The sequence below is a fragment of the Hylobates moloch genome, unplaced genomic scaffold, assembly GCF_009828535.3.
Source record: "Hylobates moloch isolate HMO894 unplaced genomic scaffold, HMol_V3 SCAFFOLD_9, whole genome shotgun sequence".
In the NCBI taxonomy this organism is placed as follows: Eukaryota; Metazoa; Chordata; class Mammalia; order Primates; family Hylobatidae; genus Hylobates; species Hylobates moloch.
In genome coordinates, this window is record NW_026652284.1 from 121,255,514 (window position 1) to 121,274,230 (window position 18,717).

The window sequence follows — 18,717 nt, forward strand, 5'->3', positions numbered from 1 at the left end:
GTTAAAAATAGTTTTACTCATTTGCTCTGACAGCCAGCAAACTTAACCGAAAAATAAGTTGTTTCCATCAATCGCTTTGGGGTGAGCAAAAACACTATAATCTCTTTTCTTCCAAAGTTCACTGTTTTAAAGTCACACTGAATAAAAAGAAATCCAGTAGCTGATAATTTAATATCCCGTTGGTACAGGATGTGTAGATCTTGAATACAGCTTAGGCTTTGTGAAGGAAATCAGAGCCTTATTGTTAATCATCAGTGCTAACACAATGTTATCATACAACGGAGGTGGCAATATGCAAACGAATCCCAGCAAATCCAGGAAAAGACCAAAATTTTCAACAAGTATAGAATTATTTGGCTCTGAACACTATTAGTCACACTCACTTATACTATACATTTCTGATGCTGAGAAACTAAAATTTTAAAAAGTTCCCATTCCCAAAGCCCTTTAAAATCCAAGAGTGTAAATTTAACTCAGCAAAATATTTACTCTGAGTATCTAATTACATAATCAAGTGAACAAAGTGAATACTAAAATAGTTCTAATATCACGTTTTGTAAATGTTTAAAAGCCTAGGAAACAATCAATAGATGACAGCAACAACTAAATAAAAGCGATTTTAATGGTGAAACTGTAGTTTGGTGCTAACTTGGTTTAGTACCCAGTGGTACTAAAATTTTTACCCTAAAAACTAAAATGAATCAGTCTATACCTCTACTTATAAAACTGCAGCCTTTTACAACAGTGCAGCTTCCTCCTTTTAAAAATCTTTCCTAAGGGAGTAACATGATATTGAAATATATTAGAAATAATAACAAAAATATTTTTATTATATTCTTCATTAAGAACTTTATTTCCTAACTTAAATATTCTCTACTGTAAGCAAAACAGCTGATTTGCTTTTAGTCAAGCACAAATTACATAGCATTTTTAACTTCTAAATGTTTCCCAAATACTGTCTTGAATGTTACAATGAAAATGCTATATTTTATATTTACATTTTTATGTGAATAAAAACCCTAACAACATTAAAGAAGAAAATTGTTTATGTATGGTATTCCTAAGCCCACCTTACAATAATATGGAGTTTCAAATTGAATATACAATCTTTACAGTGAGTAAAGAAAACTAATTTTTAAAATAAGAAAATACATGTTACTCTTATTTCCTACAACCCTGTTTAAGTTAAAATTCCTCTTTATTCCTTAAAAACTTACACATTACAGAATAAATACAGATGTCTTAAATTAGAAAAAATAAAACTATTGAGACATAGGACAGAGCATTAAAAGATAGCTTAATGCACTTAAAATTCATTTCCATAAAAAATATTTTCATTTGCTATTTGAAAAGCTATCTAATCGGTTTTATGTAATAGCTGTAAACCCATACCAAATCAATTTCCATTTTTCCTCAAATTTAACTGTAAATATATTGAAATAAATTCAGAAAAACATTCATCTACCTTTTCGGTGCAAAAGCATGGATTCAAATAAAACTGAACATATTTTTAAGTTATTTATACCTTTAGCCCAACACACTGGAAATGGACTACAGCCGCTTTTCTCCATATAGATGGCACCTGCTGGTTTCAGGGCCTCTTGGCCTGCCAGTTCCAACAACATACACCCAATCCTATAAAGATCAAGCCAGGAGTCCGCACACAAAGTCCCAGTTCCTCGCTGTGATAGTATTTGCTTCGATCCACAAGCAAGACTAAGGTTCCCCTGTGTGCTCCTTTTTTCAGAGCTTGAAGCAAAATTTGGAAGGTGTTCCTTCTGTAATATTTTCCAGCAGCTTGAAGAATGCCTCTCAGTTACAGAATCTTCTCATGCTTCCGCAATCTGAAACACAGACCATCCTGGCTAGATTAAGCTACTGAACAGAATGAAACCAGCTAGTAATGTGACCCCATGGGTCTGTGTTCCTAGATTCATTCAGGGAAAGAGAAAGAGGGAGGGAAAAGAGGGAGGAGAAAAAGAAGGCCAGTAGCCAGTAACTTATTAATATGCTAATCTCACCCTTCTGTTCAATTCATCCAGCAGTCTTCTGTTTACAAAACTGACAACGGATTCTAAAATCGAGTAAGCTGCAAATCAAGTCTGACCCAGATCATGTCTGTAGATGGCTTCTCAAACCATTTTTGTTTTCAAAGTCATGCCTTTGTCATTTTACTAACCTAATTCTTTATGACCTTAGAGTTAAAATAATTACTTTGATGAAATAAAAATCCTTTCTGGAAAAAAAATCCTGATCTATCTACGTCTCTATGTCTATAGGTACCCAAATATTTTTGTTGTAAAATATTTTTCCTGGTTGGTACTCTCATAGTAAGTGTATAAATTTTAAAAACTCTCTCGAAAACATAAAATCAAGAATTTGAGGTAGGCACATTCTTTAAAATTAGCTTAGGGAATATTGAGGGATCCAAGAGGCATGATTTCCCTTCTTAGTTTCAAAACATAAGCGAGTAATAAACTCATACTAAAGAAGACAGACAGAAAACACCCTTACAATCTGTACTAGCAACTTTTTAAAATGCAGAGCTACTTAGTTTTTCCATTCAAACTGTGAGATAGTCAAGGTCATCTCAAAAATTTAGCTGTCTGAACACATTCCACTTTAGCAGTAAGACAATTAGTAACTAGGCTCCTGGTGCCTTTGTTCTCTGAACATACATAAGACACACTGAGACTCTACAGTTATAGCTTTCCTAAATGTGGGTAATTTTGTTAGTAGTACACTTGTATAAACCAATCAAAAATCAAGTATTTTACTTAACAGTGAAAATGACCGAGGCTTTGTTTATGAAGTCACTAACTTCTGAAAACAATAGCTTAACAAAGGCTGAGGAGAACAAGAGGCTTATTTGTGTCCAGTGATGCCCCAGGACAGTTGTTTCATTTCTAACATGCTACTCTTGATGATGGCTTTGTCTCTAGGTTTACTTTCAGGCTCCTAATAGTAGCCAGAGTTCAAGTGACCTCTTCTATGCTCCACTGAAAACACATCATTCACCAGTGTGAACTCTGACCCCAGGGAACACTGGGAAGAAAGGGGCTCCAGAAAAACACAAGCAAGCTAGGAAAAGAACAGAGGAAACAAGCAACTAAATCAACTAGAATACATGAAAAAATATCCCCAGCCTCCACCATTACTAAGAGACCAAGACTGTAAAGGACCACTGTCATGATGGGAAGGATAAGAGCACATCCACCAGCAAGCATATCTGACACACTCCCGTGAGAACGGACTGGAGTTTAATCTGAGCCATCGACTAATAGACTGTACAAATAATCCAAGCACACTGAGTCCATCTTGGAACTTATGGTTCTCAAAAGTTACAAAATAAAAGCTACCTTCATTAGTAACCTACAATTATATTCTACACACTAAGTACTGATTACATCTAATTTTCACATCTTTTAAGCAAACTTGGTATTACAATTCTTTTGAAAATGAGAGCACTAAGACTAAAGACTGATATTTAGTACTGATTACACACTAAGTACTGATCACATTTAATTTTCACATCTTTTAAGCAAACTTGGTATTACAATTCTTTTAAAAATGAGAGCACTAAGACTAAAGACAGGGTCATAGACTAGGAAGAGGCACAGGAGTTACCAACCCCACTCGCTCATCTACGATGCCAGGGTCTTCACACCACAGCACACCACCCCACCACAGGAAGGATTTTTTAGTCAGATTGAACACCTGCCACAGGACCAGGTGAGCAGGAGAGAGAGTGATGTAACCACAGCGTGGTGGTCGCAGTGACAGAGAGGACGAGAGGACAAACAAGAAAAGTGATGGAGATAATGAGGGAGAGGGATGAACCTGGTTTCTGTGACTTTAAAGTGACCAGTAGATGGGGGCTTTCTCTCCTACCCCTGCAACTACTTCATAATTTATTTCAATATCCAAATATCATCTCCTAATATGCAAGATCTTGAGAGTATAGGAAGATGTTAAGATATGAAAGAGCATAAATTCTCCAGGCCAGAGACCAAGGTGACTAAGTAGAGACCAGACTGAAACAGCAGCTATGGAAATGTTAAGAACCAACTCATGCCACAGAGAAGAGCTGAAGAGGATACAGGTGATACTGCTAACAATAACCTATACCTTTTATCGAGCAACTATAGTTATATATAAAATAACTGCATTTAACCCATAACACAATCTCAGTGAAGCAGCTACTTCCCTGTTTTCATAGAAGACGAAAATCAAGTTCAGAGAGGCCAAGCAACTTGCCCAAGGTCAAAGAGCTGCAAAATGAGGCAAGTACTGGCTAGTTTGGTGATACAGGTTCATTATTTTCTTCCTGATAAATATTAAAGACAAATTATGCTTTTAAATTCCTAATCCAGTGACATCTTGAAAAGAACAGAAACAGACTACCGTTAATGGCAACATAAGTGAAAAAGAGTAAGCAGTCCTCTATATTCCCTTATTTATGAATTCTACATACTAATATAAAAACCAACCACTTATTTAAAAGTTCTGTGACCTTTACACCAATCTCTTTTAGTACTGGCATATTTTAAAGCAATTCTGGTAAATCCTACTTGAAAAGTAAACTCTTATTTTACCTTCCAGATATAACCAGAATACATGTATTTCTCGCCACATCTCCTGGCCTCATCCCGGCCCAGGCTGCCTGGATTACAGCCATAGTCCTCCTACCTGGTCTCTCTGCTCCAGCTCTCACCGCCCTACACTCTATTCACAACTCTTCTGAGTTGTGCACTGATCCTTCCAAAACATCAATCACACAATTTTACTCCTCTGCTTAAAACTCACCAACAGTTCCCCAACTTTCCCAGATTCAGCACCTACATACTTAGCACAGTCTGCAAGGCCATGCACGATATGGCTCCCCTCTATCGCCAAGGATACCCTAGTTTTCTTGGCACGAACCACACTGACCTCCTTGCCACTCCCTGCCCACATCAGGGACTCTGCACTGCCTGTCCCTCTATGTGGGACACTCTTGCCCCTGCGTTATCCACATGGCTTGCTCCCTTTCCCCTGCCACATCTATGCTCGAATGTCGCCTACTCAACAAGACCACCCTGTCTGAAACTGCATGGCCCATCTGCTCTCCCTGCTTCATTTTATTCCCACAGCACTTATACCTTCTAAAACACCTCATGATTTACTTCAACATTCAGTTTATTGTCTGGCTACCCCCACTAAAATGCAAGCTCCGTGACAGAAGGAATTTTGTCTGTTCTGTACATATTGTCTCCAGGGCCTTACTAAAATGGTAAGATGTGTAGGCCATATTCCACCACCCTCCTATCACCTCTAAGTAATGAGAAGATGGCAAAGAGAATTTGTCTTCTTTTCAAGGCTATGGTCACAGAGAAGGTATATGTATGTGCTGGATGTCAGTGACAGTATGGCTTGCCTCCATCCTGGGCACTGCTTCACTTCCAGATCTCAGGACAGTATGAAGGCTTAGTACATATTTATTGAATGAATAAGTGAACTAAACATTATGAAAACTTTGCTTTCTCAAGAATATGAGAAAAGAAAAACGCACATAAAGTCTAGGAAAATCATGTAAACTGCCTCTTCCCACCCCATATTAAAAAAAAAAAATCACATAATTTTAGTACTGATACTATTAAAACTTTCACTGCAAATTTTAATAGAGCGCAAATGACAACACTGTGTGAGATTAGAAAAAATCATTAGGGTTGCAAACGATGTTATAAGCAAGATCAGTAAGCATAAGAGAGAACTCTAAACCCCTTCACATGATGTACAATTTTGTCCAATCTGACTTACCTACAAAACCCTGGCCATATATGAGAAGGTCCCTGGGAATGAACTACTAGGAAATGAACTACTTGTAAATGTCACCAAAAGCAGTTCACAAAATACCAGCCTAACTTTCACATTTCTCATATAATTGTCATAATTTTGTCTCTCTTAAGGAATAACAAACACCAAGGCAGCACTACTTGGCAAAGTAAAGCACTGATAAATGCTTTTATGCCAGTCAACAGGAGGAATGTAAAAAAAAATTATTATTCATATTACACATGTATACTTCTAAATATATCATCTTTCACCTCTTTTATGTTTGCATTAATCAGGGAGTTACAGATTTAAATAACTTCGACAGTTTTACAATATGGTTCCTCCAATTAGCACTTGATAATTACAATATATCCTAACTTTAGAATGTCAGGTGTCTTATACTGCGCTCATTTCCAGTAAGATTACTAATTACCATTCCTGTCATTTCGTCTTGCTGTTTCCACCATGAAAACAATTTTTCAAAAATTTTAGTCTATCCACAAAAATTATGACTTGGTTAAGATCAAAGAAATATTAGTCATAATAAATCTAATCACCTTTCAAAGACAGACAGACAACAGGAAATACCAACAAGTTCCAAAAGGTGACAGTACTGGCATTATTCACTTTCTTTGCAAAGTTTCTTAACCATTACTATACCTCCCTTCCGTTATTCTTGAGGAGCTCTGGGGAAACTGCAGAAGGCACTGAATTTGTAACTGGAAGATGCAAAGGAGCCCCAGTTCTGCCTGTGAGACAAAGAAAATCATTTCAACATCCTGAACTTCAGTTTCTTCATCAGTAAAATGAGGACAGTAACAATACCTATCACTTACTGAGTACTACGTGCCAGTCACAAAATAGCGTAATAGCAACGCTAACAATAATGAAAACATACTTTTGACATGATACCAGGTAAATGGTAACTCTGTGCCAAGCCTTCTTCCAAGTACTTTAAAAATGATGACTCATCTACCTATCACAACAAACTACCCATGGGGTAGATACTGTTATCCCCATTTTACAAATGAAGAAATCGAAGCACAGAGAGGCCAGGTAACTTAAATTCACAATGTCGCAGAACTTTTGAGTTGCAAAGCTGGAAATCAAACTCATGCAGTCTGGCTACAGAGTCCATGTACTTCACCAATTTGCTGCAGTGCTTTACACCTATTTTCTCAATTAATACTTTTAACAACCAATAACATAGATGATATTACAATCCATGTATGACACATGAAGAAACTGAGGAACAGAGAAATTAAGTAACATACCTAATATTACAACTAATTGGTCAGGTGCAGAGCTGGGATATGCATCAGGCACTTGGACACCAGCCAGATGACACAGTTAAACCACCACTTACAGTATTACCTACCTCCAGATGCTACAAAGGTTTCCAGAGAAGAGTCTGGAAACAGGCCTACAAAGGGTAAATGAATCACAGTGAGGACCAACGGGACAAAGAAAGGAAGAGAAGAAACACAGCAAAGAATATGGGACAAATAAGCTGCTCTTATCCCCATGCAACACCCTAATTCACCAAATCGTGAGGCTCATGTGATAGTCCTCTAGTGTCAGTAATCCTGCCCCAATACGAATTCAGATAAAAGTCATCACACCACCTGCTAGACATGTGGCTGGTACTTGACAGATGTATCAAAGTCACCAGAAAATAACTATAACCACTAAATTAAGCAACAGTGAAATACAAAAAATAGATGGGAAAATGCAACTCTTACCATGAAAATCTTATTTAATATTTCTGCCAATTGGATAAGACAATAAAATGTGTATTCTCAAGTACCTCTAAAATTAATGTCATAAAAACTATTTCATTATCTAAAAAGGCAAAGACAACAAAACCTTGACCTTATTAATCTAAGTAGTATTTTTATGGACTCTAATTAATGATAATTTCTTATTTCTGTTTTGACATATAGACAGAAATCAAAGCTAAATTCCAGATTTAGAAACTGCTGAGAGGTTAACTGCTGTAATTGCTTTTTTCTTAAAGTCTCCTGAAATCTGTAAGATGTTGCATTAGTTTTTCAGATGCAGTGGTAGAAGCATGACAACACAGGACAGAACAAGAAGGTCACCAAAGTGTTCAATCTATCCATATATGTTATAAAACAGAGTGTTTTTTTATCGCTTATACTGACCATAATAATGCAAATACCAAAAGGCAATACAGTAGTTACTTAACGCTAACATTGCCCAAAACAAACATAGAACTTTTATTTTATGGAAAATGCATATACACACATGCAACTTATTTCATCACCATCAATTTTTTTGACCCTATAAATGCAATTTATCCACAGTTTGACTGCTCACCTTATTTAACAAATAGCAACAGTATCAAGCAATTGTGTCTTTCCACAAGTTAGGTTAACTTTCCAAGCTAACTGAAACAGAAAACCACTGATCAGACTATAAAGGCTCAGGGTTACTTGTCAGAAATTGGGCTTTGCAGTCGCAGACATATTAATACTGCCCTGGGGGTCTGATGGTGTCAGGAGGACCCCTTGTGGTGAATGTAAATCCCTTCTACAACCTGCATTTCTCAGCTAAAAGTGAAAAATCGACAATATACATTTTAAATTTATCCCTCATGATGGCCTGAAAAAGCTAACCATTACGACAGACTCCATACTCTGTGTCAGGCCGGGCGCGGTGGCTCACGCCTGTAATCCCAGCACTTTGGGAGGCCGAGGCAGGTGGATGACCTGAGATCAGGAGTTCAAGACCACCCCAACCAACATGGTGAAACCCCATCTGTACTAAATACAAAAAATTAGCCGAGCGTGGTGGCACATGCTTGTAATCCCAGCTACTTGGGAGGCTGAGGCAGGAGAATCGCTTGAACCTGGTTGCAATGAGCCGAGATTGTCCAGCCTGGGCAACAAGAGCAAAACTCCATCTCAAAAAAAAAAAAAAAAAAAATTATATATATCGATATATATAATATCAGTAGCATCTAGTGTGGATCTATCCCTCATCATATCTATATTCCAAGCAACAGACATAAATAAGACAGCTTTTCTTCTTTCCAAATGGAGCTACATAGTAGTTGGCTTTTTTTGTCAATTTCCCTCCTGTATGCTTTTGGTTTTGTCATGCTGGCATGAATGGAAGTTATTCCAGCTTACCAAGAAATTTCAGGAGTCACTTTTCTAATTCTAAAAATTTGTATCATTAAAAAATGTTAAAACCAACCTAACACCCATTATAACAGCTGCTACTTTTTAAAAAAATAGATAATAAGGTTTGGCGAGGATATGAAGAAATCGAAACCCTTGTGTATTGTTGGTGGGAATGTAAAATGGTACAACTGCTATGGAAAACAACATGGACAGTCCTAAAAATATTAAAACTAGAACCACCATAAAGATTCAATAATCCCACTTCTGGGTATAATCCAAGGAATTGAAATCAGGTTCTGGAAGAGATATTCAAACACCCATATTCTAATTTTGAAACATTTTCTAATTTCTCTTTTGATTTTAGACTCATGTATTATTTAGAAAGGTATTTCATTTCTAAGTACTGAGGACTTTACTGGATATTGTTTCTTTAAAATATTTTTTACATTTATTCTTTTGATCAGAAAATACACCTGCATGGTATATTTGCTGTAATTTAATTAGAAAAAAAGAAAATACAGACCAGGAGCAGTGACTCACATCTGTAATCCCAGCACTTTGAGAGGCTGAGGTGGGTGGATCAATTGAGGCCATAAGTTCAAGACCAGCCTGAGTAACATGGTGAAACTCCATCTCTGCTAAAAATACAAAAATTAGCAGGGTGTGGTGGCATACACCTGTAACCCCAGCTACTCAGGAGGCTGAGGCACAACAATTGCTTGAACCCAAAAGGCAAACACTGCAGTGAGCCGAGATCGCGCCACTGCACTCCAGCCTGCGCAGCAGAGACTCTGTCTCAAAAAAAAGGAAAAAAAGAAAAAAAATTATTAAATACATGGTACAAAATTCACCATAAACATCACCCCCCTTCACCCTATTTTCTTTCCATCACATTCTCTCTAGATAGAATCACTGTTCCTAATTGTTTGTGTAACCTTCTGGAGGTGTTCCATGCATATACAAGAATGCGCATATGCAAATACAGTTTCTTTTGCATTACACCAATATAATGCATTCTACATACTCTTCTATACCTTCTTAAAACTTACTTTAAAATATATCTTCAGCCTAGGCAACAAGATGAAACCCCAACTCTATAAAAAATACAAAACAATTAGCTGGGCGTGGTGGCTCCTGCCTGTAGTCCCAGCTGCTCAGGAGGCTGAGCTGGGAGGATTGCTTGAGACGGAGGAGGCTGAGGCTGCTGCAGTGAGCCATGACTGTGCCAATGCACATCAGCCTAGGTGACAGAACAAGACCTTGTGGTTTAAAAAATAATTTAAAAATAAAAATAAAAGTATATTGTTCATTATAGTTTTTTTTGCATAAATTTTTGATTCTTAAAAATACTGTAGGCCAGGCGTGATGACTCATGCCTGTAATCCCAGCACTTTGGGAGGCCAAGGCAGGAGGATCACTTGAGCCCAGGAGTTCGAGACCAGCCTAGGCAACATAGTGAGACCCCATCTCTACAAAAAAATTTTAAAATAGCTGGGTGTGGTGGTACACACCTATAGTCCCAGCTTGGGAGGCCGAGGTGGGAGGGCTGCTTGAGCCCAGAAGGTGGAGGCTGTAATGAGCCGTGGTTGGGCCACTGCACTCGCACTCCAGCCTGGGCGACAGAGACCCAGTCTCAAAAAAAAAAAAAAAAAAAAAAAAAAAAGCTGCATGAAATTATTGTTTATCTTAATTACTGAGGTTTTTGGTGACTCTTTAGATATTATGTCAAGACAAATGCCTCAGCCTAGTCCTGCTGGCACTGTCCAAAGATCCATTTCCACATTCTACTCTTTCCCCCCACTGACCCCATTCTCAACCACGTGACTCTCAGGGGTTTGTGAAACTAGAAACGTTTCTGCTCAGTGCATGTTAAACATAATCACTCAATTTTTAAAGTTCCACTCTAAGAATAAAGATATTTAACATTTCTTTTTTTTTCTTTTTTTGAGATAAAGTCTGTTGCCCAGGCTGGAGTGCAGTAGTGCAATCTCGGCTCACTGCAACCACCACCTCCCAGGTTCAAGCAATTCTCATGTCTCAGCCTCCCAAGTAGCTGGGATCACAGGCGCCCACCACCACACCCAGTTTATTTTTGTATTTTTTAGTAGAGATGGCGTTTCACCATCTTGGCCAGGCCGGTCTCGAACTCCTGACCTCCAGCGATCCACCCGCATCAGCCTCCCAAAGTGCTGGGATTACAGACGTGAGCCACCATTTCTCTTTTTCAGGGACCAGAACTACAGTAAGCAAAACTGTCAAAGCCATATCTACTTTAATTGAAATAATTACAATGTAATTTTTATACTGGACCAGCAAACTCTTGAATTCATAAAACGTGTGAATTTTAAAGGAAGCATGCCATATAAAAACTTGTTAGCAAAAGCAATAAATTATAGATATTTGCATCTTCTATGATACAGCAGAAATAATGTATTCATTCACTCTTTTTCTGTCCAAGGATCCTGACTAACAGCAGCAGAGACTAAAATCAACTGCCTCATCAGGGCACAACAGAAGACAAACGAGACGGGGGTTTGTATACAGCTAACTTACTAAGAGTCCTCCTTCCCCTTTTTTTTTTTGAGATGAAGTCTTGCTCTGTTGCCCAGGCTGGAGTGCAGTGGGGCGATCTCGGCTCACTGGAACCTCCGCCTCCTGGGTTCAAGTGATTCTCCTGCCTCAGCCTCCCAAGTAGCTGGGATTACAGGTGTGTGCCACCACACCCGGCTAATTTTGTATTTTTAGTAGAGATGCGGTTTCGCCATGTTGGCCAGGCTGGTCTTGAACTCCTGACCTCCAATGATCTAACCGCCTCAGCCTTCTAAAGTGCTGGGATTATAGGTGTGAGCCAAAGCACATGGCCCCCTGACTTTTTAAAACCAGGATCTCTAACAACAGTAATGAAAAAAAAAAAGACTTGAGATTTCTAAATCCAAGACAGATGCAACAACTGGCAATAGAAGAGCATTTCCTTTAGAAAAAAATAGAAGAATTGCATAAAATATAAAAATCATCTGTTTGAAGACAGCAAGAACATGAGGGGCTAAAAAACTTCAAAACCACAGAAGTTCAGCTGATCTTTTGCAGTTACTTTTACCTTTGGTATGTATTTACCAATTCTGAGAAGAAGCAGGCGGAGAATCTAGGCTGTGCATTCACAGAAAACTGCTGCCAGAAGACAGACAAATCAGGCAAGGTTTTGGAAGGCTAAATCCTAGAGCATTAGTATTCTTATTGTATAAAGGTATGTTTATTGTCAAACATTACTCAGCAATAAAAAGGAATGAAGTATTGATACATGCTACAACATGGATGAACCTTGAAAACATTATGCCAAGTGTTAGAAGCCACAAAAGACCACATACAGCACGATTCCTTTTATATAAAATGTCCAGAATAGGCAAATCTGTAAGAAAGTAGATTAGTGGTTTCCTTGGGCTGAAGATAAGGAATAAAGAGTGACTGCTGGTGGGTATGGGGTTTTCTTTTGGGGTGATGGAAATTTCCAAAATTGATGGTGGTGATTGTACTCATTGTATAGTATGTGAATTGTATGTCAATTAAAAAAAAAGACACAAAGCCTCTAAAAGGCAGTGAGTAGAGACTTTCAAGTCTTACAAGACAAAGATTAAAGTTCCACACAAGAGGAAGACAAGGAAAAGGAGCCAATAAATATAAAATAAATGACATAGAGCTAAAGGACAAAAAAAATACCTTTAACAAATAAAGGCTACCAGTTGGTATTCAGAAACAACAAGTTCTAGATCAATCAAGAAAGAAAAAGAAATACAAATAAATAACTAAAATTCCTAAACGAACTATAAACATTACAGAAAAGAAATCATAAACCTAATAAATCATTGCTCTAAAATCTTGTTTACAATTATAAGAAATTGAAAATAAACCCTTGGCTTTCCCCTCAAAACCTAATCCTGAAACAGATTTTCAAAAATCAGTAAATAGCATTGGGGTCAGTGTCATGCGCCTGTAGTCCCAGCTACTCGGGAGGCTGAGGCAGGAGGATAGCTTAAGGACAGGAGCCTGAGGCTGTCAGCATACCATGATCACGCCTGTGAAAAGCCACTGCACTCTAGCATCCTGAGCAACATAAGGAGACTTTGTCTCTAAAAAATAAAAAAATAAAAAATTTTTTGAAATTAGCAACTCCACTCTCCCAGCTGCTAATGAAAATACCTTGACATCATCCTTGATTCCTTATCTTTAGAACACAACCATCTCAACAAGTTTCTTAAAATTTACATCACGCGTCTGCTCAAGATCCTCCAGTGGCTTCCCATCTGACTCAGAACAAATGCACATGACCTTACAATGGCCCAGAATGCTCTAAGAAATCTAAACCACCCATGAGAAATAACACCTCCCCAACGTTCCTGCTAAACGGCCTCAAAAGTTTTAAACAAGTAATGTTTATCAAGTTATATTCTGCTAAGCCTCTGCTATGACAGTGATGAAATTTTCTGACCATCTGTTATTATAGACTTATTCCTATTTTCTGCATATAAAGTTCACTTCTGAAAACAACTCTCTATTGATCTCTCTCTAGCAAGATGTTTTCTTTTTCTGTAAGGAAAAGAAAGAGACATCAAAATGGAGTTAGAGAGATTAGACTGTTACTGTGTTTATGTAGAAAAGGAAGATATAAAAAACTCTATTTTGAAGTTTGAATCAGCACTGCAATTACAACATTAACAAGTGACACATGATCTTAAGTAAGTTGTCCATCAGAGGTTAAAAGTATTATCACAATTGTTAAATGTGTATAGCTAATTAGAGCTATGAGAGCATTAAAGAAATGGGGAGATCGGAACAACTTTTCAACAACATATAAATGTTTACTTTATATCTATTAGACAAACTGTCCATAAATGATAAAACCAAACAGAACGAAAAAAGCTACTTTACACCCATGAAATGTCCCAGGGCCCCAGAGCATATTATAGTAGGAGCTACTGTGGAAAAGAAAAAATTATTCATATTAACAACTCAAGAAGGAATCAAGAATCAGGATTACAATTCACCGAAGGCAAGCACCCCAGGTCCAGAGGTAAGCACCTATGCCTCAGAGTGACTTATCCTGACAGATTCTTACAGAGCATAAGTAACACCTAGGCTGAGATGTATCCATGGTTCTCTGGCATCAGGACCCATCAACTGTAGACAGGTCCTCCCAGAAGAAAGTTATTAATACCTTGCCTGAATATAAACGGGATTATCCTATACTAGAGACAAGGGAAGACGGGTAGGGGTTCAAAGCTGAGTCCAATGCCAAACTGGCTTGCAAAGACCTCTATCTGAGATTCACTCTGTTATTTGAAACCAACAAAATGAAAGTTTTTTTCCTAATGCGCTGTTCATGTAATCTTAATGCTCAGTATGTCCTCATCTTTTTTCTTTTCTTTTTTCTTTTTCTTTTTTTTTTTTTTTTGAGACAGAGTCTCGATCTATTGCCCAGGCTGGAGTGCAGTGGCATGATCTCGACTCACTGCAAGCTCTGTCTCCCAGGTTCACGCCACTCTCCTGCCTCAGCCTCCTGAGTAGCTGGGACTACAGGCATCTGCCACCATGCCTGGCTAATTTTTTGTATTTTTAGGAGACACAGGGTTTCACCGTGTTGACCTTGTGATCCACCTGCCTCGACCTCCCAAAGTGCTGGAATTACAGGTGTGAGCTACCGCACCCGGCCTGTCCTCATCTTTTAAGAGTAGATCAGAGCCTAGGCAACAAAGTGAAACCCCATCTCTTCAAAAAGAAAATTTTTAAAAATCAGCCAGGCATGGTGGCACGCACCTGTAGTCCCGGCTACTCAGGAGGCTGAGACAGGAGGATTGCTTGGCTACAAGTGAGCTATGATAGTGCTACTGCCCTCCAGCCTGAGCTAGAGTAAAACTCTCTCTAAAATTAAAAAAATTAAGTAGGTCAGAACCTTATAGTTTTGTGAATTCAATCTTTTTAACTAATAAAATCAATTGCGGGAAAACAAGAAGCAGGATCAATGAGCACTGTAATTTTTATACATCTACATCACCTAAAGAGGTCAAGAGAAGACAAACATGTACTGTATAGATAAATCAACGTCATCCTAAATTCTTAGCAATGTATTGAGCACTCACGAAGTCTACAACAAGGTATAAGGTAAAACAGAGGAGGAGGGGCCACTATAATAAAAGACACTTCAACTAAAAGCAGAAAGAACAACTTATTGGGCCCATTTTCTACCAGGGATGCAAATGTGGGGGCCTTCCTGACTCACTGCACCCGACCAATGCTGTTGTTATGTTTCAGGGACATCTTCAGTTGACCTAAAAAAAAAAAGATCAGATCTTGTTGTACCTCAGAAACAATCTGTAACCAATTCAAAAACTGGACCTCCTTAACCTTCACACCTCCACCAGCAAATTAAAGAGCCACCTCCGAATGTGTCACAGCACACATCACATCAGACACTTTGGTTGCTATGATTTTTAAGCATGGCAAAGTTACAACTTGAGATACTACGTAAAATTTTAAACTTAAGTCCCACAACAGTTTTAAATATAAAAATTACCATTATCTGCAGCTCATCAGTCTAATAGGACAAAGGATATTCTAGAGAACAACATCTTTTTTTTTAAAACTTTCTAAGACAATAACCTTTTAGAGAAAAATACTGCTTTCAGTTAATTACATAAAGCTATTATAATGACTACTGCTCTTTTGGGATATGGCCTTTCCATGCATCTTAATAGTTAATAAAGTAGTTTACTCACAAACAGGAAAGTTAAACATCAAAAACAGATGTAAAGATAATTAACAGCAACAACTAAAAAGCATTTGATTTCTGATCCTAGACAATTAAGATTTATATTAATGTAATACAGAAACATGGATCTCCTGTAGTACAGGTGTCATTAAAATATACACCTAATTTGCACATTTTTAAGAACAACCATTTTTTAAAATAAGTGATAGAGGGCAAGAAACTGCAAAAACATGTTAAAGAATTTAAATTTTCCTTTTATAATCATTATTGTATCCTTTTATACTTACTTCCTGGGGAAATTATAATTTACTTCAGCTGTGGTTTTAAGTATTTCCACATCTGATTTTTCTGAAAATAAAGTTATGCCATGAATTTGTCTATATAAAATGGACTTAAATATGAGAGAATGAAAGTTTATTTTTATGCTCTAAGTATATATAAAGCCTGGACATAATTACAGGTGACTTAAAGTATACTCTAATTGGCACCCTTGAATTACCTAGGAACCACCTTTGACTACAGGAATTTGCTAGTATGTATCTCCCAAGTTTAAGGAAATCAAATGTCATCTTTAAGTAAAAAATAAAAATAAAAAAACACAAAAAAACAGAAATCTGATTTAATCTAACAAAAATTGGAAAGAAAACAAAAATAACGGCATTACTACATATAGGGTTTAATGTAACTACATATTCCTAGTCTCAAAATATATCAAATACATTTACATATTTTTAATGTGACCACAAAAGTACAACACATATTTACTACAATGTAATCTTTCCATATAGAATATGATTCAGTTGGACATAGAGGCAGTGGCTGCACGTCTGTAGTCCCAGCTACTTGGAAGGCTGAGGCAAGATGATCACCAGAGTCCAGGAGTTCGAGTCCAGCCCAGGCAACATAGCAACACCCCATCTCTTACAAATAAAACAAAAAAAAATGACCAAAATTATTTCTTCTGTTGAAAACTATACTCAGTTTTCATTTCAATCTCATTTTTTGTATCCTCAAACTTAGTTGATCTCTACATTATTCTAACAGTTATCTAAGAAGACAACACAACCTCCTCTTCACATCTAACACACTTCACAGTACTAAATTGAGAGTATCTTTGTCTCCCCTCATGCAAAGAGAGACGATGCAAATAGAAGGCGTCCATCACTAAGTTCACTAGTATAGGGCTGTCCTGTTCCCTGTGCTTTCATTCTATGTCCTGATCAAATACCAGAGTGCTTTGACTGCTCTGTGACCCAGCCACGTGCAGCTTTTCCCTGGCAGACTTGAACTCAGTATGGAGCCTTGAACATTCCCAGGCATTGATAAAGGTATCTAAGTTGCTGCACAAAACACTGACAGAAACTAGCCCTGGACCTGAGACAAATTCCTCAAACTCTCATAAACACCCCACACCTTAATCCCCTTGCTGCAGACATACCTAGAGAGAACACCGCCCCACTCCTTTTTGCTGTCTGTCACAAGGATGGTCGCAATCCTCTGTAAGTTTCCCCAATAAATGCTCTAGACTGATCACCTTGGTGTTTAGTACTTCTTTCTTTAGAATCCCAACCAGCCCCATCTCAGGATAGTCTGGAGCACTCCCTTGTGGGAACTGCCCTGCCACTGCTTTGAGGGCAACTCCAGCCTCAGCTCAGTTGTACAAAACAAAACAAAGAGCTTCAGCTGAGGAAACAACTCTGCACCACCCCTTGGGTAAATGTCTGGCAGCAGCCACAGTATGTCCTAAAATAAAAACAGCCATCATGATTACTGTACAAATGCCATGCAAACATTTGACCAAGCTTTGTTATCCTCTTCTTCTCAATAAAATCCACTTATAAACTGACTCGTTTTCATAATCAAAATATTTTAGCTAGGTGTGGTGGTGCATGCCTGTAATGTCAACTACTCAGGAGGCTAAGGCAGGAGGATCGCTTGAGCCCAGGAGTTCAAATCCAGCCTGGGCAATATAGTAAGACCCCATTCTCAGTATTTTTTTTGAAAAAAGAATATTTTTGCAAAAAAAGTCACACCCTGCTTTCCTCCCCTCTTCCATCTTCTTACGTGAATAAAAGTAGGGTTGGGGAACAACAGGAAAGGGCTGGGGGCAAACAAAGGATACATCTTCTTCAACAGTCTGAATAATCTTCCAGATGTATACACAATAAACTTTATTGTCTAATGAATAAAAGTATATCCTAGCCTTTAAATCCAGAGACTTATTCTAAACATTTAAAGCCAGATTTGAAAAAACTATACATTTTATTTTTAAATGCTTACTAATTCAAAATTTTTCATTCAAGAAATTGCAAAAAAATTAATGACAAGCATACATAAGTGATCAAAGTTTTCCCAAATCTATCACTGCTATTGATATGTGTACTATACAAGTTCAGCTCTATATACTGCAAGTTCAGCTCTAACAATGATCAAGTCTTATCTGCCCCTAGTCCATCAAAAGATGATAGATTTAGAATCCAGTTTCCACACAAATTCAACAGGTAGCCTTCATCAACCCTACAGATCCAGAATAAAATTATCATTTGGGGTTGCACAAATCTTCCCCAGTCAAATCTTATGTACCATTCTGTCCATGTGGCCTAGAAGTCACATCTAGTCCCTCATTCTAGGTCACCTATGTCATACATATACTCAAACACCATTATTCTACCAGGATTTTTTTTATTTCAAAGCTGTTGTCACTAGGAGATAAAAATTAGGTAGTATGTACACATTTATTCACAAAAAAAGTATGTACACATTTATTCACAAATCATTTCATAAAAGGTTTATATAATGAACAATTATTTTGATATTTGTGCTGCTCTGGCATTAACTATTTATTAGTGATAATCTCGATGTCACAAATTAAGAAGGAAAGATATCTTTTAAAAGGGAGAGGCTGAGTTACTAAAATTTACATCAAAAACTAGGCGAAGTGCCAAAAACAACTCCAAATCACCAAGCAATCATCTGAAAGATGAGTGGGGAAAA

The 18,717-nt window shown here is 37.6% G+C and overlaps 1 protein-coding gene across 13 annotated transcripts in view; it reads right to left on the reverse strand.

The window, feature by feature from the left end:
- Positions 1–18,717, reverse strand: part of PTK2 (protein tyrosine kinase 2) — a 350,940-nt gene that overhangs the window by 271,071 nt on the left and 61,152 nt on the right. For 9 of the 13 annotated variants that reach the window (XM_058444064.1, XM_058444062.1, XM_058444063.1 and 6 more), the window contains 2 exons: positions 6,475–6,563; positions 1,526–1,844 (listed from right to left, as the gene is read on the reverse strand). The exons of 2 other annotated variants lie outside the window; for them this stretch is intronic. In XM_058444064.1, coding sequence (XP_058300047.1) covers positions 1,526–1,625 — 100 coding nt within the window. In that variant the 5' untranslated portion in view covers positions 1,626–1,844; positions 6,475–6,563. Of the gene's footprint in view, positions 1–1,525; positions 2,977–6,474; positions 6,564–18,717 lie in introns of those variants that run through there. 2 more of the 13 variants (XM_058444058.1, XM_032760507.2) reach the window with 2 other exon arrangements.